General features: G+C 42.9%; 2 protein-coding genes across 11 annotated transcripts in view; one reads left to right on the top strand and one right to left on the bottom strand.

The window, feature by feature from the left end:
* The window catches only part of IQCH (IQ motif containing H), a 205,999-nt gene extending 200,843 nt beyond the window's left edge, over positions 1–5,156 (bottom strand). For all 8 annotated transcript variants that reach the window (XR_003912800.1, XM_029950214.1, XM_029950215.1 and 5 more), the window contains exon 1: positions 4,956–5,156. Coding sequence is in view for 7 of the 8 variants with exons in the window: in XM_029950214.1 (XP_029806074.1) it covers positions 4,956–5,006 (51 nt within the window). In the remaining variant the exon portion in view is untranslated. The remainder of the gene's footprint in view (positions 1–4,955) is intronic.
* AAGAB (alpha and gamma adaptin binding protein) overlaps positions 1–25,463 on the top strand; it is a 272,788-nt gene that overhangs the window by 216,223 nt on the left and 31,102 nt on the right. For 2 of the 3 annotated variants that reach the window (XM_029950226.1, XM_029950227.1), the window contains 3 exons: positions 23,042–23,241; positions 23,374–23,470; positions 24,039–24,128. In XM_029950226.1, the coding sequence (XP_029806086.1) occupies positions 23,042–23,241; positions 23,374–23,470; positions 24,039–24,128 (387 nt within the window). Of the gene's footprint in view, positions 1–5,223; positions 5,348–23,041; positions 23,242–23,373; positions 23,471–24,038; positions 24,129–25,463 lie in introns of those variants that run through there. The other variant, XM_029950225.1, reaches the window with a different exon arrangement.

The following is a 25,463-nucleotide window of genomic DNA, read 5'->3' as shown; positions in this document are numbered from 1 at the left end:
TAAGTGATATTAAGAGGCGAGAGACCATATCTAATGACAACTCAGATTTACTGAGTGTTACACATTATATGTTATCTTATTTTAATTCTTACAAGACTCCTAAGAGGGAGTTCATATTATCATCTTTATTTTATACTTGAGTGAAACTGAGGTTTAGAGTGGGTAAGTAACCTGTGCATGGTAACACAGCTGGTTATTGAGTGGAACTACTGAAATCCAGGCACTTTGAATCCAGAACCTTCATGCCTAACCATTAGCCAGTACATCCATAATATATAAATACACAAAGTTAAAGACTGGTGAGAATTCAGCGGAACAGGCAGGATTTAAATATCTAGAGGAGTAAAAAGGGGCAAGGGAAGACTATATTTATTTATTAAAAAATTTTTAATGTTTATTTTTAAGAGAGAGAGAGAGAATGAGTGAGTGGGGGAGGAACAGAGAGAGAGAGAGAGACAGACACAGAATCCAAAGCTGTGAGCTCTGAGCTGTCAGCACAGAACCTGAAGCAGGGCTCGAAATCACAAACTGTGAGATCATGACCTGAGCCAGAGATGAATGCTTAACCCATTGAGCCACCCAGGCACCCTGGGAAGATTTTATTTAAACATTTTTAAATATTTTATTTTGAGAGAGAGAGCATGGGAGGGGGAGAGAGAGAGAGAGAGAGAGAGAGAGAAAGAGAATCCCAAGCAACCTTTATAGTATCAGTGTAGAGCCCAATGAGGGGCTTGAACTCATGAACTGTGAGACCATGACCTGGGCCTAAATCAAGAGTTGGATGCTTAACTGACTAAGCCACCCAGGTGCCCCCGGAAAACTTTTTTTTTATACCAGGACTGACAGATTGAAAGGGTTTGAGAAGATTGCTTGCATTTTCTATGTATATGGGTTTATCCACAATACACATCTTTGGTCAGTTTCTTTTCCATAATGTGAAATAATAACAGTGTTTAATAGATAGCTTTGTTGGAAGAAGTAAAGGAGTTGAAACACATATAGCATCTAGAACCATGCACAACACCCGGCAAACACCATGTTAGCTTTGATTACTGTGATTTTTCTTTGAAATCATCTAACAGTTTACAGTTCAGAACAGTATCTGAAGTAGAAGCTCTCAGGATTGAGCGTGCCTTAGAGCTATCTGTTGTAAGAGCAGATCGCTGGGCTGCCCTACCCTCAGGGCTCCTGATTTAGTAGGTCTGGAACGGGGACTGAGAATTTGCGTTTCTCCTAAGTTCTCAGCTGGTGCTGAAGAAGCTGGTCTTGGGGTCACTCTTTGAGAGTCACAGGTCTAAGGATTTGCTTAATGTCTCCGACTGAGACACAGACCTAACATACCTGTTTAGGGTGAAGCGAGTGGAGATCTGCTTTCTGGCAACTGTGTGTATATATATATCATAGTACCTTATCACACATAGTACCTTAAAATTTATAATATATAGGGGCGCCTGGGTGGCTCAGTTGGTTAAGCCTCTGACTTCGGCTCAGGTCAGATCTCATGTTCGTGGGTTCGAGCCCCACGTCAGTCTCTGTGCTGACAGCTCAGAGCCTGGAGCCTGCTTCCTGTTCTGTGTCTCCTTCTCTCTGGGCCCCTCCCCCTCTCATGCTCTGTCTCTCTGTATCAAAAATAAATAAAACATTAAAAAAAATTTAAAAATTTATAATATATTAATATATAGTTATATAATTATTATAATTTTAATATATTGTACTTATAGAAACAATTTGATTGCCTAGGCTGATAATAAAGGAAGTCCTTTTTATGATAAAAAGAAATGATGGGGCTTTGGGGAAATTGGGTCAGTTTAGAGTCAGAAGTGGATCTAATTCAAGCTATGTCTCCTACAGAAGAGAAAACTGAGGCCCAGAGAGGTGAATGATTAGCCTAAAGACACCCACCTGGAAGAACGACATTGCCAGGGTCAGATCTCAGTGTCCTGACACCCAACATATGCTTTCCACTACAGGTTCTGTTTATTAGTAGATTGTCTATTTATTTTTGAGGCAGAGAGAGAGAGAGAGAGAGAAAATCTGTAGCAGGTTCCAGGCTCTGAGCTGTCAGCACAGAGTCTGATTCAGGGCTCAAACTCATGAACCATGAGATCGTGATTGAGCCAAAGTCGGATGCTTAACTGAGAAGCCACCCAGGTGCCCCCATTAGTAGCCCGGTTAAAGGATGTAGGTCGCAGCCCGGGGCAGAAGGGTCATCCACGCTGCACGTCTGGGGGGAGTGCCGTATGCTCATAAACACTTAGGATGTGGAGAGAAAGTAGGGGAGGGCTTCCTCATTCTTTGTTAGACATTTTCTACAGATCACCAGGGAGAGTTCTGTACTGTCTGGAGAGCAGCGTGGCTACGCCTGTTCTGAGCGCTCCTGCTCCGCTTTACAAGCCGATGACGAACGGTATTGATACTATAATGTTATAGCCGAGGTTGATGAAACAGCTACTCTGGATTCCGCTCTGAAGTAAAAAGGCTTCTAGCTTTTCAGTCAATGCCTTATTCTATGCTGTTCCAAACCACAAGGGGAGCAGCCCTAGGAAAGAGAATTATCTCAAGGGAAAGCGTGAAATTAGGTGTGAGAATTCTCCCCAGATTCCAGTCTCCTTTTTAGAGGTGTTCCAGGGCTGGAGAAATACAGAAAACTGAAGAGTAACTTAAGTGTCCCTGGAGTCAACCGGAAGTATGCCATGGGGAAAACTGGCCGTTGCTGGGGAGGAATCTCCATTTGTGTTCCTGCTGTTTGGAGCCTGTAAAAATGGGCCCTGGATTTACAAGAGGCTTTCCCCCACAAGAGGTCTGGCCTTTGCCCTTGGATCCTGAGAGGTGATCTCTAGGCCCCTAAAGTGTCCTGTTTGATAAGTGTCTCTGCTTCGCCTCTTTGGTCACCAGACAGTCTTAAGTGTATACGGGGGCCTCAGGTCACACTGTATCTGTTCCAACCTCTAGAGGAACCGGAGCCTAAAGGCATTAGGGTGACCTCTGGGAAGAGCTGGAGACAAAAGATCAGAACACGGGCAGTGTGTGATGGAATCCCAGTAAAAACTCTGGATATCAAAGTCATAGGTGAGCTTCCCTAGTCGGCAATACTCCATATATACTGTCACATATCACAGCTGGTAGGGGGTAAAGTCATCCATGACTCCAGCGGGGGGTTGGGGGATGCCTTGAAGCTCCATTGGATCCCTCTTGGACTCTGCCCCATGCATGTCTTGGCTGACTTTCATTTGTATCTTTTTGATGTTATAATACCGTAATACTGTAATACAGCACTTTCCTGAATTCTGCTGCTTTAGCAAACTGGCCCAGTATGGTGGTGGTCAGAGCCCCCAAATTTGTAGACAGCTGGCCTGAGGTGATGTTGATTCTTTTTTTTTTTTTTTTAAGTTTTTTATGCTTTTTATTTATTTTTGAGAGACAGAGAGAGACAGCTGGAGCAGGGGAGGGTCAGAGAGAGAGGGAGATACAGAATCTGAAACAGGCTCCAGGCTCTGGGCTAGCTGTCAGCACAGAGCCCGACACGGGGCTCGAACCCACGAACCGTGAGATCTGACCTGAGCCGAAGCCGGATGCTTAACCGACTGAGCCACCCAGGCGCCCCTGATGTTGATTCTGAGGGCTTCTGAACTTATACCTGTGTAGAAGTGGGGGCAGTTCTGTGGGGCCCCTCAGGCTTTGCAGTTTGGCTAAACTCATCTAGGGTGCTAATGACAGAGGATAATAAAAGGTGAGGTAAGATTTGGGTATTATTCCTAATGGGGAGCTCTATGAAGTTGGGGCGTTTAGGTGTTTGTATTTTAGAAAAGGTGAATTTAAAGAAATCAATATTAGGTGGAAGGTGAGAGACCAATATCCTGGGAGGAAAATCCATTGCACGTCTGAGTAGGAGTCAGAATGGAGTGAATGTAGGCAAATTACTTCAAGCCTAGACAGACAGAGCTTAATATAAGTTAAAAGTGATGATTTCTGTAGAAATATTTTAAAACTACCACATGTAAATGTGAAAAAACAAAATGCTTTTACCATTTGGGAAAAATCTGAGTGTAATTGTCACAAACTGAGTTATCCTGGAGAAGTTAAGACTTTCTTGATATTTCTCCCCACTCAGGTTAGAAAAAGTTATTTCCTGGGTTTTTTTAAATTGGTCACATTTCCATTCAAAACTTAAACTTGATAGGCAATCCAAGTTTTCCTTCCTATATTTTCCTCTGTGTGTTCCTAAGCTTTTACTAAATTCATTTTTTAAATTTGAGATATAATTGACATACATTTTATTTCAGGTGTACAACATAATGATTTGATATTTATATTTACTGCAAAATGGTCACAGTAAGTTAACATCCATAACCACACAGTTACAATTTTTTCTTATAATGAGGACTTTTAAGATGTATTCTTTTAGCAATTTTCAAATTTAACAGTAAAGTATTAACTACAGTCCTCATGCTGTACATTACATCCCCAAGACGTAACTTACTTTCAAGGTACTTTTGGATACACAAAATGTAGGCGCTTAAGAAAAGTAGGTAACATATTTCAAGTTCTCCCCAAATTTCTTACCATCTCCCCAAAGTGCCTGATTCGTATTTCCCCCCATGTCATGGGTTCAGATTTTCCCTAATACAAATTTTAAAATTGTGCCTCAGTGTAAAGATGGATTTTTCGGAAGTAAAGGTTCTGGGGTGAGGTGTATGGTCTTGAGAGTTTTACCGCAGGCAGAACGGTCGAGCTGCTGAAATGGAGCCTGCAGGGTATGGCACGGGAGGCGTGGCAGGCCCTGGGCCGAGGTCTGGGTTGGCATATTTGGGAGTTCTCGAGGGGGCAGTGCCTCTAAGTGCTGTAGGCAGTCTAGGGGCGGCGCTCCAAAAGGTTGGGCGCTAGTGGATCTGCGCGACTGGGCCTCGCTCGTACGGGTCTTAGCTGGGCAGGGTCGGGAACGGCCTGTTTCCCACCTGGATTAGGATGGATCCGATGGGGTCGTAGTCTTCAGTCCCCCGCGCCATGGGTAGGGCCGGGGAGGGGTACCTTCCGCGGGAGGCGCGGTCTCCAGGCGCCCAAGCCAGGTGCAGCGACCGCTCGTCCCTATGGCAACCCCACGCGCATCCCGGCCTGTTCTACGCCGGGAGCGGAAGAGGGGTGTGGGAGGAGTCAGGGTAGCGGGTTCCTGCCAAGAACGCGTCCCAGCTTGCGCGTCTCCCCCGCGCACCGGTAGCTGTGGTGCAGCCCAAGGCGGAAAAGGCTGCGGGACGGAACTGGCTCGCTAGCGCAGCTATGGCTGCGGGCGTCCCCTGTGCGCTTGTCACCAGCTGCTCTCCCACCTTCACCGGAGACCGGCTGGTCCAACGTGAGTAGCTAGGCTCCTGGGCTGACCTCCAAGTCCTCCGAGCCTCGGCGGGCGGCAGCCTCGGAATCGCGGTCTCTCTGTGCCTTTGTCGCCGCCATGGGCCCTGGGCTCTTCCTCCACTCGGCGGTGGCCAGAGGCTCCGCGGGTGCAGCTCAGACCCGGTCCCGGTGCCCAGGCCCCGCAGGTGCCTTCCCCCGGCTCTCACACTCATTGCTTTTCTGCCCGCCCGGCTCGCTATTGCATTTCTTCCAGCTTTTTCTGCAAAGTGGGACTCATCCCTGCCCCGCCCAGCCCACGGGTTGTTGCGGGAGCCTTTGAGACGAACCACAAGGCGCTCTGGAAATTGTACCGAATCGCGCGGGTGTACGGTGCGGGAACTGGAATGTCTGTTTCGATCCCTGCTCCTGAGGTAGAGAGTGGGCTTCCTCTTGGCTCCCCCTTGTTGTATATGAGTTAGTCTTGTCTCCTCCACTCCAGGTACTCACTGTAAGCTCTGGGCCAACATTAGCTTTTGGCTGTAACTGGGCCTCGTTTCTTTGCCTCTGGACGTTCACAGTGTCTGTCAGAACTAAATAACTCTTAAAAGAAACCTTAGGCGAGACCAGTGTAGTAGAGAGAGTATGGGACTGGGTCATAAGCTCAACTCTTTCAGTAAAGGCTTCTGTGCAGTTGATTGTAACCAAGATGCCTGTTTTAAATGAGAGGTTCTCAGCTATGTGATAGCTTAACCTTCACAACCTCCACCCTTCAGTTTTTGAATCTGTAAAATGGTGATAATTTTCACAGGATTGTTGTGCTTACCCCAGAGGCAGCTGGCATATAGTAAACATTCGATAATGGCAGTCATTATTATCAAAGCACGTTATCTTGGGAACCCTCAGTTTCCTGGTCCTACAAATGGTGCAAATGAGCCTGTCTCGCAGGATTATTTGAAGGACGGGTGCCATTTCGAAAGCATTTTGTCAACTGTGTAGCTTCACACAGCTGTATATATGTATTTTCTGTACTTGTCAAATGACAAAATTAGGCAGGATGCCCGTCCAACACAAATATCCTATGACTTAGTTCTCGTTTATGACCACTTAAAAAGTTCTTTGCTGGGGTAAAAGTTTAATTATAGCACTTTTATTAAGTGGAAGTAACTATGCCATTTCCTTACCCTCTAATAGGGCTCTTTCCAACCATTTATTCCTTTCCTTTCTTAAAAATTGTTTCTTGTAGAAGTAGTGCATACTTCTTTTCCTTTCTTTAATGCATACTCATGAAGTAAGATTTAGCATGTGGGGAAAAGAGAATGTCAGCCATGGTCTCATCACCCAAACAAATACTGTTAACATTTCTGTGCATTTACTTCCAGTCTTTTTTCCAGTGCTTACATTTAAAAAGAAAAATTGTAATTACATTTCACATATAATTTTTATCCTGATATTTTATATATAATATTTTAAACATTTATTTAGTTTTGAGAGACAGAGACAGATCATGAGCAGAGGAGGGGTAGCGAGAGAGGGACACACAGAATCCGAAGCAGACTCCAGGCTCTGAGCTGTCAGCACAGAACCCGACACGGGGCTCGAACCCATGAACTGTGAGATCATGCCCTGGGCCGAAGTCGTACGCTCAACCAACTGAGCCACCCAGGCGCCCCAATATATATAATTTTTATGTATTATACATAATGTACCTTTTTGTGTTTTGTAGGTAAATTTAAATATATGTAAATTAAAACACATATTTAAAACTAATAAAATAAAAATTAAATATATGTACATGTAATTAATGTATTTATACAACGATTTATATAATTTATATTTGACATAATATTTTAATATAAGTTTTATCTTGATATTTTTAACATTACATCAGAAGTTACTTTCCATCATATATTGCCTCTAGTGAACACAGAGTTTGCTCAAGATTCTTAAAATTCTTGATGGATTTAACTTTACAAAATAATCACATGCATTTCCATTACTGCTATGTGTAAAGTCATTTCAAAGCCAGTCTTGGAAATATTTGTTAGGCATTCTGATGGCTGCGGCACTCTCTGTATGCTTTAAGGATCAGAAATGGCAGACACAGTCGGCGTGCAGGAGCTGATTACCTATAATTGACAAATAGTTACACTGTACTTCTTTAAAGTATGTTAGCATCCTTGGGGCTAAAATTCATTCTGTAAAACAATCCACTTTGTTTCTATATATAAATTTCCTCTTAGATAACTCAAGCCAGCTTTTGTGTTGATTAAAATTAGATAGCCTTTGTGATTCTATTAATATAATGTAGGGGGAAAAAATAAGACTGACTAGTGAAGACCTTACTTACAAGGAAAAAGTGAACTATACCAGGGCTTTATCATTTATTTTCAGGCTTTTGATAGGGAAATGGTGGATATTCCTGAGCATTCCTTCTCTTTTATTATAATTAAAGATTGAATTAAATCATGAATGGAGGCCGATTTTGGTATAAGAGATAGAGACGACCATAATGAGTGACGTTTGTCAAGGGTTCAGTGGTATTAGGCCATAGTATGATTTTGGAAGGAAAAATGATCTTTTTGGGGAAGGTTTGGTTTCATTTCCTACATCAGGAAGAGGAACCATTAGTGCTTCTCCAGTTTCTCTTTCTTTCAGTGTCTGATCTCTTTTACTGCTTTTAACCAACAATGGGAAGTATTTCATAATCAAATAGCCAAGTTTGTTGTAAATACACATGAAATAAAAATCAGTAGGCCTCTGCTATGGACAAAGTGCATGCATGGATTTTGTAGAGACTATGTTTTCATTTTGTCACTCAAAGGCCTCATTTTCAGTATTCCAGGTGGGTGTCTGACATCAGATAAAAGGCATTACAGACTTGCATTGTAGACTTCTTTTAAAAAATTTTTTTAATGTTTCTTTAGTTTTGAGAGAGAGGGAGACCGGGCACCAGCAAGGGAGGAACAGAGAGAGAGAGAGAGAGAGAGAGAGAGAGAGACAGACAGAATCGGAGGCAGGCTCTAGGCTCTGAGCTGTTAGCACAGAGCCCAACATGGGGCTCGAACCCACAGACCATGGGATCCTGACCTGAGCCGAAGATGGATGCTCAGCCAGCTGAGCCACCCAGGCGCTCCACATTGTAGACTTTCAAAGGGAAATGAAGTCCCAGAATTCTTGAAGACAAGGCTGGATGTGGTGTGAGAGGTCTGGATCCAGGGCCAGACCTCTTTCCACCTCATATGTATTTATATGAAGATTTTACTTTCATTCTGGAAAAGCATAGCCTGATACTAGGCACAGCTGGTCTCTTTGTGCTCGTTATTGTAGCTAAAGTGACAATTAAGGTACTATTCCTGCTCTCAGGAGGGATGCAGTGAAAGTGTGTGTTCCACTGGTGAAAGTATTAAAATGTAGAGACCGAAGTTTTAACATTTTACTCTGCTTTCTTAGAAGGAACTTTATTTTTTATTTTAACTCCAGGATAGTTAACACAGTGTTATATTAGTTTCAGGTGCACAATATAGTGATTCAGCACTTGTGCACGTCACTCCGTGCTCATCACGAGTGTCCTCTTAATCTCCTTCACCTACTTCACCCCCCCCCCCCCCCCCCCCCCCCCCCCCCCCCCCCCCGCCATCAGCTTCCCCTCTGGAAGCATCTGTTTTGCTATATTAGTCTGTTTTCTGGTTTGCCTTTTTTCCTTCATTATTTTTTCTTAAATTCTACCTGTGAGTGATATCATAAAGACTTTGTCTTTCCTTTGACTTATTTTACTGACATTATACTCTCTAGATTTACCCCTATTGTCACAAATGGCAAGATTTAATTCTTTTTTTTTATCTCTGAATAATATTCCATTCTCTATATATTCACCACATCTTCTTTATCCGTTCATCTATTGAAGGGCACTTGGGCTGCTCCCATGGTTTGGCTGTTGTTTTTTATATTAAAAATTTTTTGTTAATGTTTATTTTTAAGAGACAGAACATGAGAGGGGGAGGGACAGAGAGAGAGGGAGACACAGAATTTGAAGCAGGCTCCAGGCTCTGTCTGAGCTGTCGGCACAGAGTCCCATGTGGGGCTCGAACCCACAAACTGTGAGACCATGACCTGATCCAAAGTCGGACGCTCAACCCACTGAGCCACCCAGGCGCCCCTGGTTTGGCTATTGTTAATGCTACAATAAACATAGGGGCACATATGTCTTTTTTTTTTTTTTTAACAATTATTTATTTTTAAGAGACAGAGTGGGCAGGGAAGGGGCAGAGAGAGAGGGAGACAGAATCTGAAGCAGGCTCTGGGTTCCGAGCGCTCAGCACAGAGCCTGACACGGGACTTGAACCCACAAACCCTGAGATCATGACCTGAGCCTGAGTCAGACACTGAACCGACTGAGCCACCCAGGTGCCCCTGTCTTTTCAAATTAGTGTTTTTGTTTTCTTTGGGTAAATATCCAGTAGTGGAATTACTGGATCTTATGGGAATTCTATTTTTAATTTTTTTTGAGGAATCTTAATACTTTTTTTTCCACTTCTAGAAGGAGCTTTTTAGGCAGAAAAGTCCCCGGAGACTTGTTTGAATTTTTTTTTTTTTTAAGTGTGTAATGCCAACTCAGCAACTGTAAGCCATTCAGTTTCTACATCTGAACACTTGGAACAAAATTCTTTTAGTGAAATGTGGGAATTTGGAGATCGTACAATCATAAGCATTTATATGTGTATCAGAACTCTTCTCAAATGTGTTTTCACATCTTTTAATTTAGTTCTTATATCCATGAAGTCATGAGGTCAGGTTATCCCCATTTTATAAATAAAGAGATTGTGACTTGGAAATACTAGGTGACTTGCCCAAAGGGCTGTGGACTAAGTATGGGAGCATATGATCACATTCAGGATTTTTATGCATGGAATATGTGAATGAAATACGTTGGAATTCCGTAGCAATCAGGACTATTTAAGGTGGTGGCATTGGTATAAGAAATGATAGAGAAGATTAACTTCTAAAAGAAAGTTTTAAAATATCTTTGGATTTCCATTTAGGAGGGTTGAAGGCTTGATTCTGAGTGAAGAGAAAAAGATCTTTGTCTGGAGGACCTATATTTAAAAGAAATTTAAAAATTTTTTATTTTTTTATTTTTGAGAGAGAGAGAGAGACAGCGCGAGCAGGGGAGGGTCAGAGAGAGAGGAGAAACAGACTCTGAAGCAGGCTCCAGGCTCTGAGCTGTCAGCACAGAGGCTGACGTGGGGCTTGAATCCACGAATCGTGAGATTATGACTTGAGCTGAAGCCGGATGCTCAACCGACTGAGCCACCCAGGCGCCCCTAGAGGACCTATATTTGAAAAGAGCATTATGGGGGCACCTGGGTGGCTCAGTCGGCTGAGCATCTGACTTCGGCTCAGGTCATAATCTCACCATTTTTGAGTTTGAGCCCCGCGTCAGGCTCTCTGCTGTCAGACTGTCAGGGTTGGATCCTCTGTCCTCCTCCCTCTGCTCCTCCCCCACTTGCACTCTCTCAAAAACAAACAAACAAACAAACATTAGGTATGCCTGGTAGTTTTAACAGTGTCTGGATTTTTATTTGCTCAGTTGAGTGAACTAAAACAAAAGGCATATTATATATTAGTCACTCCTATGTAGGATTAACATTAAAAATAGGAAGTTGTTTGAGATCATCTCTACCATCCTACTAGATGTAAAATTCAGTGTTACCATGTTACTTATTTTTATGTTAGATTATGTGGTGCTCCTTAACTCTGGCATTCTTAATTTTTGTGTGTGTTTTGGAAAAACTGCCCCATGTATTTTGTGCTATGATATCACATTCAGTTTATTGACATTAATGCAATCCACCGGTTTTACTCAGATTTCCCCAGTTTGACTTTTACACGTTTGCGATTGTGTATGTATTCTGTACAACCTTATCACCTGTGGTGTGTGTGTCTTCCACAGTCCAGATACCGAATACTTTCAACACCACAGGGATCCATGTGTTGCCCTTTTATGACCCCCCCCCAGGTTAGGCCCCCAATCTTCATCCGTAACCCCTGACAGCCGCTAACCTGTCTTCATTTCTAAAATGTTGTCGTTTCAAAACTACGGTTGGAGCTATAAAGTAGATTACTTTTGGAGGGTTTTCCCCTGCTCAACAGAATTCCCTAGAGAGTCATCTGGATTGTATGTGTCTATAATTCATGCCTTTTTATTATGGAACAGTATTCCATGGTAAGGATGTGCCACAGTTTAACTCTTTAGCTATGGAAGCACATCTGGGCTGGTTCCAGTCTTTGGTCCCTGGTCCTGTTTTTGTATAAAGTTTTATTGGCACACAGCTGTGACCATTTGTTTACATTTTGTCTGTAACTACTTTCCAGAGTTGAACAGTTGCACCACAGACAGAATGGCCCACAGCCTAAAATATTTACTATCCGGCCCTTTACTGAAAAAGTTTGACAGTCTGTATTCTGAGCACTCACCGTGTACTAATCTGCTTAACTATTACAACATTTTTATGCTATTGTTCCCATCATTATTCTCATTTTGCAAAGCAATTGCAACACAGAGGGATTAAGTAGTTTGCTCCAGGCCGAATAGCTGAGCCGGGCTTTGAACTGGGGCAGTTTGGCTCTAGGAGCAGCCGCTTAACCAAGCAGCGATTAACTCAAGATGCGGGAACTCAGAACCGCTGGGGCGCCGGACCAGCGCAGCTGAGCTGTGGGGGTTCTCTTTGGAAGGTTGAAGGGATAATAGGATTTGGCCTGTGGTCATTTGCTTTTGTAGAACAATGCTTGGAACGGACCTAAAATTTCTCACTCATTTGAATTTAGCAATTCCACAGAGGACTTGTACATTCTTCCAGGATTTAACTAAGGCGCAGGCCCCAGGTCATGGTCACCTGGTTTCCACAGCGCCCCTGGCACCTGGAAAATGAACTCAGCCGTTGTTAGGTTTTGCTGTTTCCCAGGGATTTGCAGATCAGGAGGGCCCTGGGTCCTGGAGAAACCTCTCTGGATCAGGGGGAGGCGAAATGGTAGCTTTGAAATAAAATACATTCTTTTCCTCCTTGTAGATGGGAAGACTTGTGGCCAATTGAGAAGATTTAGGTGTCCTTTTCGGGCAGGCAACTATCCTAATTTTCCCATGACTGAGGGTTTGTTTTTTCTTTAATTGAAGTATAGTTGACATGTATTAGTTTCAGGTGTATGACATAGTGATTTGACAGTTACAAACACTGCAGAATGCTCACCGTGATAGAGTAGTTACCAGAAAACATTATGACCATGTCACTGACTGTATTCCCTATGCTGGACTTTCCCTGTGGCTTATTTATTTTATAGCCAGATGTTTGTGCTTCTTAAATCTCCTTCCCCTATCTCGCCTGTCCCCTCCACACCCTCCCCTTGGCAACCACCAAACTGTTCTCCTGTGTAGAGTTTTTGTTGTTTGTTTTGTTTTTTTAGATTCCACATAGAAGTGAAATGTTATGGTGTTTGTCTTACTCTGACTTATTTCTCTGAGCATAATACCTTCTAGGTCCATCCGTCTTGCAGTTTTAAGGTGGCTGTAAACACTCCACTTTGGGAGTAGAGAACTGGACTTCTGTGTTTGGGGTTGAGATGTGCTCACCCCTGGAAACAGTGCTCCGGCCCCTAGGTTTCTAAAACTGAAGAGCCAAATAGCTTATTTAGATGAGGGGTAAACTAGGCTTTGGGCTATTCTGCAGGCAAAGCCAACCGTCATTTATGACCTTGCTTCTTTGGGGAACATTGGTTCTCCTTCAAGGCTGGGAGTTTGTTTCCAGGTCTGTCAGATTCCTATAGTTACAAAAGGATCCCAAAATAGTTTACTAAGGAGAAAGTTCTTCTTTCAAAGGTAAGGGCTTAGTTTACAGCTTAGCTAACTAACATTGTCCAGCAGCAGAAGAGAATAAGAGCTTGGGTCTTTTAATTTGCATTTTTCCTGTAGCTGCTTTATTATTCTGAGTGGAGCCTATTCTTTTACTCTGGGAATAAGTTATAATTGTTGCTTAAGCGAAGTCGCCTATTTTGTTGTGGTCGGACAACTCTGCCTTGTGTATTTCCAAGGCTTCATTTTCTTCAAAGGCAGAAAGATTGGGCTAACAAGGTCTTCCACGAATGGGCTACGGTTGTCATCAGTGTGATTCAGTAGGTGGTCACACTAAAGCAGCGATTTCATCTGGTCATGGGGTAGAGGATTGTTTTTAGCTATGCTACTTAATATGTTTTTAAACGTTCAGTTAGCATTATTAGAGGGTTTAGGATTTTTATCATTATTAAAAGAGGGATGTTAAGTCACCAACCTAAGGAGGAAGAAAGATTAAATACACAAGTTCATATTTTCTCCAGACCCAAAGAAACTTACAAAATATGCCCACGTTATCTTCTAGTGTGAGCGCGCCTGTGTGTGTGAGAGAAAGAGAGGGAAATCTGAGCTCAAAGACGTTGTGATCTTCTAAGGTTGTTCAGTCCAAAGTGTTGGGGGAGCCAAGATTCCGTTCTAATTATTTAATATACATGTAACATGATGAATTTCTTGGCAACCAGAACTGTGTGGATTCAAGGTGGAGGTAGGGATAGGAAAAGTTCCAGGGAAAGATTTTTCTATGAGGACGAGAACTTTCATGGCTCAAGGTAAGTGTGCACGTTTCCTTCGTGGTGGTTTAGAGCATTAGTAGATGAACTGACGGGTTAAATGATTAAATGAAGACTTTTTATTGGTGTTCAGTTTGTTTCCTTGTGGAGTCAGGAATTTGACTTTTGTGTAAGGTTATTGTTGATGAAATGATTGTAAGGTGTTTGCCTTCCCAGTAAGTGGCATTCCGGTAAAGAGGGTGGAGAGTATGAGAAACACCAGTAGAGAAGTGTTGTGCATTAACCCATGTTGCACAGAACAGAGCTTTGTATCATCCAGGACGATTGTAAGAGTATCTAGACTCAGACCTTTATTTCTGGGCCATCCAACTGCTTGTTTTTGTGCAACAAAAGTAAAAACGTCTAGAAACTATGTAGTGGTCATTTGGTTTAAGCCCGCCCTGTATAATTCCCCAACAAAGGGACACTTTATAATGATGAAATCTGATATAGAACCATTTTTCAAAAGGTTGAGGTGTGAAAATTGTTTTGAGTATGTCTGGCAAGAATGACCATCTGGACATGACATTGTATTTGTGTCGGAGCCAACGCACACAGACACCACAAACCCATCTCTAATAATTACTCATCCACAAAGCAGGGTCGACCTAGGCTCAGACAAAGAGGACAGTTGTCAAACTCTTAGAGCCTGTGTGACGTTGTAGGCTCAGTAGCAAATACCCTCTTTAGAGTTGTATTTTCCACACTGACCTGAAGGCTAGTTCTACCCAGAGGTGGGGAAAAGTGTTACTGTCCTTGGATCACAGTCTGTATACTCAGAGCAGGAAAATGTGATCAGTTGGTAATAAACATAGAAAATTACCATTCTGTCTGCATTCTGTTGGGGTCGCTCAAGGGTTTTGTGGGGGGGAACTTTTTGCGAATTGAGCACTGAGATCTACTTTTTCCCTGGCTGTTTTGGCTTGAAGCAAGTTAGCTTTCCTCCTACAAATATTTACAGTGTCTCTGCCTCCGCCTTCATTGTCCTAAATCTCTAAAACATGTGCCTCCGTCACCTACCTCGTCTCTAAAACGAGGACCTTATCTTCCAGCTTCCATGATTTTTCTTTTAGCAGCTTCATTGGGATAGGATTTAAACATAAGATCCACTTACTTTTGGTGCACATTTCTGTCCTCCTGGAAGGAAACCTTGAGCCTATTTGCAGTCACTCCCCATTCTCACCCCAGCTCTAGACAACCATTAATGTACTTTGTCTTTATAGATTTGCCTCAGGTGGACATTTTATTTCAGAGGAATCCTATAGTATGTACTCTCTCGTATTGGCCGCCTTTTACTCAGCTTAATGGTTTTGAGATTCATCCATATTATAATACGTACTTCGTAATCCATTGTAGGTTCCATTGTATGGGCATACCCCACCTTAACCGTTCGACACTTGATATTTGGGTTGTTTCCACTTTTGGGCTATTATGAGTAATGCGGTTATATACATTCAGAGAAACTACTGTACTATTTGAAGAAACTGCCAAACTGTTTTCCAGAGTGATGGCACCATTTTATGTTCCCATCAGCAATGTATGGGAGCTTCAGCTTCTCCTCCTCTTTAGCAACACTCGTGTTCATTGTAGCCATTCTAGCGGGTGTGAAATTGTATCTCACTCTGGTTTTGATTTGCATTTCCCTAATAGCTAATGATGCTGAGATTCTTTTCAGGTATATATAGTCCATTCCTTTATCTTATTTGCTGAAATGTCCATTCAGTTCTTCCCATTTTTGTTTATCTTTATTTATTTTTGAGAGAGAGACAGAGACAGAGTGGGAGTGGGAGCAGAACAGAGAGAGAAGGAGACACAGAATCTGAAGCAGGCTCTAGGCTCTGAGCTGTCAGCACAGAGCCCCACGCGGGGCTCGAACTCACGAACCATGAGATCATGACCTGAGCTGAAGTTGGTCACTTAACCAACTGAGCCACTCAGGCGCCCCATCATCTTCCAATTTTTAAACTGGGTGTTTTTTGTCTTATTGAGTTGTAAGAGTACTTTATATATTCTAGATAGAGGTCACATATATCATTTACATATATTTGCTCCGGTTTTGTGGCTTATCTTTGGGTTTTCTTGATGGTATCTTTTGAAATGCAAAACTTTTTAAGTTTGACGAAGTCCAGAGTGTCATAGTGTTCTTTTTCTGTGATCCTTTGACCATGTGTTGCCCAATTGTGATCTTACCCTTCTTGACCTTTTAAGCTCTAGGACATTGGGTGCATTAGCTTTATGATATTCCCCAGTGGATCAAGCTTATTTTCAATATTTGAATGCAGGGGCTACAGAGTAGAGGTTCTTCATTAAACTTGCTGTGTTTGGGAAAATTCATCTCAGACATGTTGACCTTCTTTAAGAGTAAGTCGGCATCTGCTGCAGGGACTGTCGTCATCCTGAGGAGACACTGACATTTTTTGTGACACTGACTTGATGCTGATTTGTTGATGAAAAAGTATTTGAATGTGAAAAGTATTTTCATAACTGTCTTGTCCAGGCTTATGTCTTTTTTTTTTTCCAGAAAACCACCATTCATAAATTATTTTCAAAACGTCTAAGGTTAATGGCCAAATAATTCTTATGGTTAAAATAACTTCAGACATTTGAGATAGGTGTTATTGGAGGTAGATTTTATGGGAAGTTGTCATGGCTGGCCATAATGGCTAGTTTCTGTTCTGTGCGAAAGAATAAAACCAACTTTGCGTTCCAGAACTTGTATTTTGCTTCATAAACACAGCCAGGTCAGTTCTACAAGTTCCTTTTAGATCCGGGTTTCTGAGCCTTCACCCTGCTGACATCTTGGGCCGGGTAATCCTTTGTCGCACAGGTGCTGTCCTGGTCCCTGGAGGGTGTGTCATGATACTCCTGGCCTCTGCCCAGTAGCATCTCCCAACCTGTGACAGCCAAAAATGTCTCCAGATGTCGGCATGTCCTCATGAGGGACAAAACCACCTCCCCATAAAGAAGCATGGCTTTAGATGTAGGTTCAGAACTGTGGTTTTGGATGAATAAGTAATAGTAATGGAGTTCGAAGAAGTCCCTCTCCCCCCGCGTGGGTGGGAACGGCCATGAGCTGTGCCGCTGCGGCTGAGAACGTGGTCTTTGCGTGCAGCCTGCAGAACCTCCAGGCTGGGCCTCCTCCTCGGCCCTCACGAAACCCCTCTCCGTGTTCTCGCTCCCCTCGCCCCCGCCTTCTTCTGTTCTGTGGTGCAGATTTACTGTGTTGTGAGGTCTCCTGAGAGCAAGCCCAGACCCTGTGTTCTCCCTGTACCCCTCCGCCAGTTATTTTAAGATGAAGCTGTGGTGACCAATTCCAGATGGCTCCTGGGAGAAAGTAAGCTTGAGGAGGAGGGGGACTTAGTTGGATTTCCTCTGCTTCAACTTTCAAACTTTTCCGCGGTGATCTAAAAAGCGGCCCCAGAGCATGTGGCAGTGTGAATTCCAAGTGTGACCAGAGAGGAGTGTGTGAGGAAAAGGTAGTTAAGTGTCATAAGCAAACCAGAATCGCTGTCTTCTTGTTCCTGCAGCGGTGTGGCCCTCACCGGGTTATGCTTCCCTCACGACTTAATACCGCCCCAGCTGGCCATCTGTCCCTTAGGCTGCCCTGGGAGACTGCAGGGCGACTGCCCAGAGGGTCACAGATGAGGATTTTCCTCACATGTGTCCTCGTAAAGGCCTGGCTCTAAGGCTGCACACGGTATCACGCAGGCCGGAGAGACTGGACTGCGTTGGAGCATCGCCCCTTGTACTTGGGGAATCGTCTGGTAGTTCATAACCCCTACGAAGTATTCAACCCCTTTCTAGGACATTCTCATGAAATCGCACTGTAAGATTGTAACCAGTTGCAACAATATGGAGCCATGATGAGTTTTAAATGTCTCTTTGCCTTTCCTTGCTGGCTAATGAGAACTCTGGCCTTCATATTTTTTTTCCTAAAGCGCATTTTACTGAATTCTTCTCTTTCATAATGGCTACTTTCCCCTTCGACTGACGTCAGACTCCGCTGCCTCCTATAATTTTCCTAATTGCTTTCTCTTCTGTCTCCTTCTGTGCCTTAACAATGGAAAAGACACATTTGAGAAGGTATATTTTGGGAAGGGTGGGCCAGAGCAGCTCAAGGACATGGTGGTTTGTTAATTGCGCTTTTTCTTACCAACTCTGTCTGGTGCATCTCTGGCCCAGCCTCTTGTCCAAGGTGCGGCAAAAAGGCAGCACCTGAGCCGGGGAGGAGGCCATGAGCACTTAACTGGGGGCAGCTCGGTGCCCAGTGCCTGCCCTCACCTTCTCCTGCATCGTTTCATATAATCTGCAAGAAACCACTTGAGAAGTGTGTTTGTCCCTTTACTGGCGAGGAAATGAGACAGAGAGGTCAATTTCTCATTCTCCCAGAGGACCAGCATTCACATTCAGGGCTGTCTGACCCCAGGTCTGTGCTGTCTCTATTTTATGGCTTTTCTGTTCCGGTTAGTACTGCCAGCACAGAGGGGAGGGAGAGGAACCCTGGGTCCCCAGAGGAGTGGACACTGTGAAAGACCCTTGTATCTGGGGTTGGGGGTTATGATACTTGCCGTAAACGACTGCTTCAGTTATTGGGGAAAGAAGAAAACTGGCTCTGTTCTCAGAAAAGGGCTGATTTCTGGAAGGATCATCGTGATTTGGAGTGGCAGCTATCATTTCCCTCTGGGCATAGAAGGCATGACTTATCCAGTGGACAGCTTCTCTTCACAAAGAATGTCGTGATTCATTAAGGGGACATTAATTCTACAGGTGTCAAATGTGTCCTTAATTCTACTACGGAAGAAGATAGGGATCATCTGAAGCAGTATCAGTGCACTTAAGTAAGATTGGGCTTGTTTTGTCTTTTTTGGCTTGAATGGATAGATGAGGGGGTGAGGTATGTGGTGCTCGTGCGTGCGTGCGTGCGTGTGTGTGTGTGTGTGTGTGTGTGTGTGTGAGAGAGAGAGAGAGAGAGAGAGAGAGAGAGAGAGATTGCAAATGGGTACTTAGGGTGTTGGCGGAATTCACCTTGAAACTTCAGTTTGCTTCTTAGTTCATGCTAAAGATAGAGTATCACCTCTTATTGATTCTGAACTAAAGAAAGCTGTGCACCTGCCCCTCTGATTTGACTGCTTCCCAGACTTACACTCTGAGGGAGGTGACATTAGGACAGACAGAAGTACCGAGCGGGTGTGAGGATGAAGGAGTCGTTGGGTGGCTGAGCTGACATGCTTCCTTGCATGTGGCTTTCTTCCGTTCGCTTGACTCTTGTCACTGACTTGCCTTGCCACGTGGGACCGTAGGGGAAAGAAGTTCACGAAGGAAGCAAGCAGTGAACAGGAGTGGCGGGAGATATGATGGCTGTGTATAACGTCTCTCAAACAGGGCAGGAGATTTATACTTGCACTTGAAACCAGGGGAAAGGTTTACACTTGCTACTGGAACTGGGCTGACGTTTAACTTCTCATCTGAAAACACTACAGATTCACTGTTTTAAGCTGTGAGACCAAGTTTGTGGTAACAGACTGGCAATTAATCATCTAGTATTTGTCTCTTACAAAATGATGTATTGCAGCTCCACCAGGTGGCTGGCGACAGTGGGAACGCGACAGGCCAGCGTCCGCCAGGCAGAGCGAGAAGCTGTCTCGATTTTGTTTGTGCATTGCTTTAACTACATCAAAATTCATCTTAGTGAAGGACGAAGAAGGGAGACCATCGCAGGTTTTCTAGGAAGTCTGGCAGAAAGCAACAGCAAAAACCCATAAAACAAAACCCACATGATCACTGTAACTCACTTTTAACATATAAATACCCAAAACTCAGAGACTGTTTTTGGACGGGTTAATTGTGCTTCAGGCTTGTATATTCTGATGCCCTCGTTCTGGCCGTTAATTTTGGTGTTCATAAAGAACGGGCGACACTGTAGGCCCATAGGTTAGCTTGGATCACACATGAGTGTGATCTAGCTCAGATGCCAAATATCACAAATACTGCATCACAAGGTAGTAGGGAAAAATGCAGGTGACCTGAATTTCGTTTTAGGCTCTTCTCCTTTAGGCAAGTGGCTTCTTCTTCTTCTTCTTCTTTTTTTTTTTTTTTTGGCCCTCAGTTTTCCCATCTGTGAAATGAGTAAAAGGTACTGGCTGATCTCCAGAAACTCTTCGTCACGTGTGTAAACGTTTGAGCAATTTTTAAGTTGGAAAAGAATAAACTTGTTAGACATTTGAAACCAAATAGAAACGATGAGCGAGAAAAGCCATATTTAGTGTAGACATTTACATTTTTTAAATTAAACTCTACATTATGAAATTGATGACAAAAAGAATGAGACTGTTCACTTTTCCCCAGTTGTGAGATGGCACAGATGTGATAATAAAGTCCATATGTAGCCTCGCCGAAAGTATCTGATTAGACATAAAATGTGAAAAATAAAAGAATCTGATAAGTAGATTGAGCCATCAAGTTCTTCTAGGCAGCGCAAGGAGGAAGGAAGAAACACCACACACACCCGGCTATGAAAACACTGACAGGTTCGTTTTCACAGCCTCGTGGTCCTGTTCTCATCTAGGTAAGAGGTGACGCCTCAATTGATTTTATTTTTTGGGGTTAGTTGAAGACCGTGATTTCAAAAACGCAGAGCTGAAATTTCATCTCAGTTTTTAACCGTACAAGCAGTTCAGGGAGCATCACCAGCCACTCGTGGTGATGGAGGAGTCCTAGTCCCACACGCCTTGTCCTTTGCCCCGCGACAGCACGTGGGTTCAGCGTTTTACTCTCGGCGCCTCCCTACTTTAAAAAAAAAAAGTTAATTCGTTATTTAAAAAAAATTGCCCATGAATGAAGAAAACTGACTCCGTATGGTGGCTCCTCCTCCCCTTAAAAAAGTCAGTTTATACAATTTGCGCTACTCTCCTTGGTTCAGTTTGCTTTCTTCCATATGTGCTTTTATCGGCATATTGCTGGGCCACCTGCTTGGAGTCGGGAAGATTAGCTTTGAATGCGACATAGACTCTGATCTAGGAGGGTTTTTTTTTTTCCTTTTTCTGTGAGACACTTACACGAAAACAGAATCTTTGGTTTTTACCCTTTATCTGTTCTTCCTGCTCAGTTCCTACCTGAACTTGGCGTAATGCTCCATGAAGGACATTGCCGCTGGCTAAGGAGTTGATGGATAATTAATAAAAGATTAATTTAGGTAGAAATTAAGCAGCAAGAACTGCTGCCTCCTTGAACAGACAAGATACATTCAGGTTTTCAAATATTGGCACAGACCTATGGTAATTTAAAAGTAACAATTCTGGTTGTGGTGAGAAATTTTAGAAAGTTAGTTTCACAATGTGTGCCATATGTCAAATGTAGTCTTAAATTTATTTTACATTTTGTTATTTTAATTTTTTTAAAAGGGGCGTTTATTTTCAGACTGGTTCCTCCTAATAACCACACGAAGAAGGTTTACCAGTGAAAAGCTTGCGTATGTGCACATACACGCTTTCTAAGTTACGATACATTATTCCTAGCAGTTTTTTGGACTAAATGGTTTCCCCATATCTTTTTGTTTGAGCAAAAACTGTGGCAGTGTTTCAAATACATAATCTTAGCTCTGGAGTTGAAAATTTAGCTTCTAGTATTCTGTGACCTGCTAACTGTGAGTTTGAGGAATATTTTATAAAATACTCATCTTGACATTGAAGAGGAGTGTTGGGCCATTTTGCCATATATTCTCTTTATTTATTTAAAAAATTTTTAAAAATGTTTATTTCTGAGAGACAGAGCACAAGCAGGGGAGGGGCAGAGAGAGAAGGAGACACAGAATCTGAAGCAGGCTCTAGGCTCTGAGCTGTCAGCACAGAGCCCCATGTGGGGCTCAAACCCACGAACTGAGATACGACTGTCGAAGTCAGACACTTAACTTACTGAGCCCCTATTCACTCTCTCTCATTTTTTTTAATAAAGTCACTTTTTAAAAATTTATTTATTTTGAAAGAGAAAGAGGGACAGAGAGAGTGAGAGGGAGAGAGAGTGGGGGCAGGGACAGAGAGAGAGAGAGAATCCCGAGCAGGCTCCGTGCTGTCAGTGTGGAGCCCCACACGGATTCAGTCTCATGAACTGTGAGATCATGACCTGAGCTGAAATCAGGAGTCGGGGGCTTACCTGACTGAGCCCCCCAGGCGCCCCGCCATACATTCTTATAAGAACCCAATTTTAGTGGCATGTTATTTTACTTCTTCGAACTTTGCGCGTAAAATGTGGGTTGTGGGTATGGCTGTGAGAGATGAGCGTTTAGGGTAGAATAATTTCTCATGTTTTCCACTTCTGAATATTTTATGGCATTATGGAAGCAAACTGCTTCAGTTGTTCCGTGTCCTCATGTGTATTTGTTCATCATTGATTTGGCTTCTACTGTAAGTTACAGCCATGCTGCACATGGGTTTCTGCAAGATTTAGTTACATCCTAAATAAATTTGCTTGGCCATTATGTCTGTAAATGATGCCCAACGTGTCTTTATCGAACAAAAATTTGAGTTGGCTCTCAAAGAATCTGAACAAGGCTGAATATAAATGGAATTGGAGTCATTTATCAGAATCCATTCTTGTATATCTTTAGTTGAATTAATGTGTAAGCATTTGGCCCAAGGAATATGTGTCTCTTGTTTTATTAAAGGTGCAGCCTTACTGCTATCTTCCTTTCAGCTTGTAATCAGTACAGCATAGTTCCAGAGTCTTGAAGATCCTCGTAATCTCCATCTCACGTGAAGTATGTAGGCAATAAAATAAACGTAAGCTGTTATTTCTCTTCTGCCTGCTCTTTTTTGTTGTCTGCTGTCTGATCTAATCACAATTGTTCGTGAGTTCTTAAAGAAAAGAGCTGATGAGTTCAATCACATCACCATTACTGTTACAATCAAATGGTAGACAAGGAAATGCCCTGAAAAATGGGAGGCATTTTGAAATCTTTATCTAGAGAGAAGCAGCCAAAGTACCTCATTAGCGTGATTATTTTACTGGTGAACTTGACCAGTGTGTATCGGTTTCTGCACTTTCCATCGTAACGTTGTGCCATTTTGTTCAGATATCCTTGGAGCAGAAGATCTTCCCGTGGCAGCAACTGCTGATGATGCCGAGGATGCCGTGAGGTTTTACCCCTGGACCATCGATAACAAATACTATTCGGCAGAGATCAGCCTGTGTGTGGTGCCCAACAAAGGCCTCGTCACTGCCGAGATCGCGGAGTCTGTGCAAGCGTTGGTGGTTTACTTTGACAGCACCCAAGTAAGATTGCTTTTCCGGGACCTTGGGGGGAAATTATTTTGCGCCACATCCTCCACCCCCCTTGCCTTTTCCATGAGGTCTCTTACCGTCTCTTTTTCCGGTTTTGTTTTGTATGTTTTTTCCTCCCTCCAGAAATCTGGTCTTGATAGTGTTTCCTCATGGCTTCCACTGGCAGAAGCATGGTTACCTGAGGTCATGATCTTGGTCTGTGACAGAGTGTGTGAACATGGTAAGGCCCGCCCGCGGGGCTCCGGTTGGTCACATACAGTACAGTTGCTGTGCCTTGGGAAGCAAGTACTTTTGATTTCTTAGCTTAGTACATCTCCTGTGATTGTATTACTTTATGGAGATATTTTCAGCGATTTCTCTTGGGAATCCTGTAGTATTTACATTTTATTTTTTATGAATGGACATTTTGGGTTTGAGAAGTCATCTTTTTTTTTTTTTAATGTTTGTTTATTTTCGAGAGAGAGAGACTGACAGAGTGCAAGTAGGGGAGGGCAGAGAGAGAGGGAGACATGAAATCGGAAGCAGGCTCTAGGCTCCGAACTGTCAGCACAGAGCTCGATGCGGGGCTCAAACTCACGAACCACGAGATCATGACCTGAGCCAAAGTTGGAAACTTAACCAACTGAGCCAGCCAGGCACCCTGAGAAATCATCTTCTTCATATACTTTACTTTGGGTGCTTTTAGATAAATAACCTTGACATTAAGAGTAGCACTGAGATGGGTGGACAGTAGTGCAGCAGTGTTCTGTCTGGAGACTTTTACTTATGAAGACTCTTCTGTGTGTTAGGTGTAGACCGACAGAAAGCTCAAGAATGGTGTATCAAACATGGCTTCGAACTGGTGGAGCTCAGTCCGGAAGAGTTGCCGGAGGAGGATGGTGAGTATTTATGTGTCAGGAGAAACATGGCATTTGGATTCAGAGATGAGAGAGTATTTTAATTCGGGGAAAAGAATCAGTGAAATTCAAACAACATCTTTTCCTCAGCTGTTTGAAAAGATTTGTGCAAAACCCATTGATGTGGTCTTATTGGTAATGAAATAATCCACTTATTTGGCTTCACCATGCATGTTAGGACTTTTGAAATACTGGTCGTATTTTTCTTATGGATGAGGTTAGAGGATTTCTACCTTAAATCTTAATAATTGCCCCAATCTCTTATACTTTTCCCACTGCCAAATAAAAAGAGGCTTTGACCTATATTCATAAATAGTTAATGTTCTTAGTTTGAATTCCTAATATCTGAAGGCTGAATTCCCAGGGACTTTAGGGGGCATATCAGCCCTATTCATATGTCTTTTGGACATTTGAAACTAAGAATAGACCCAGAATCTCTGTGTGCACACAACCCCCCCCCGCCCCACCCAGGGTAGCTCTTCACTTAACTGCCTTCTACTATACTCTGGACCTTTTGTTTCTTCCCCATTTCTCTTTCCCTCCTTCATTCCTCCTCTTACCTTCTCTCCTTCCAAATACACCTGTGCTCCCTGCTGTGGGACCTACCAAAACCATATAATCTAGCGCAGTGCAGGAGAGAACACATATATGAACAACTAAAACTACATTGGTGCTGTGGTGTTTCAGAGATGGGAAAGATCATTTCCGTTTAGAAATGCAAAGACTGTGTTGGCATCATGAACTCTAACCTGTCACTTGCTCCATGGGGAGGAAATGTTAGACGACCAGTAGGGGTGTAGCATCGAGAAGCTGTTAGTTTCAACAGGTGTTCTAAGGGACAGCCAATACGGATCAAAGCATGCAGATAGGAATCAAGTAACCATTACACGAAACCTATATTTTTTAAAGAAATTAAGAAATACCTTTTTACATTCTGGCTTATTTAGAATTTTTCCATGCAAAGGAAGAAGGCAAAAATGAAATAAAAAGGCTGATTTTTCTCACTGTACATTTTTAATAATAATTGAAAATTAACAAGTACAGTTTCTCATCCCAGGCCCTTCTAGGTCCCCTGAAACTTGTGCTTTGTTTTGTGTATGTGAGCATGTATGTAATTGCTTATTTCTGGCACTAGAATTTTCTCATCTTAGTGTTGTCCCTGAGAGTCAATGTTTGAGTCATTTATTTAAATCTGTTTATTTTGTAATTTCTTCTCCGTTATACCACCACACATCTCCTTGCTCGTGGTCTGATCAATGTTCTTGCATCAATTGAGCTTAATATTAAAATAGACTTTTGACATATTCTCTTTAGGTG

The sequence above is a fragment of the Suricata suricatta genome, chromosome 9 (assembly GCF_006229205.1).
Source record: "Suricata suricatta isolate VVHF042 chromosome 9, meerkat_22Aug2017_6uvM2_HiC, whole genome shotgun sequence".
In the NCBI taxonomy this organism is placed as follows: domain Eukaryota; kingdom Metazoa; phylum Chordata; class Mammalia; order Carnivora; family Herpestidae; genus Suricata; species Suricata suricatta.
This window is presented reverse-complemented; position numbering and strand designations above follow the sequence as displayed.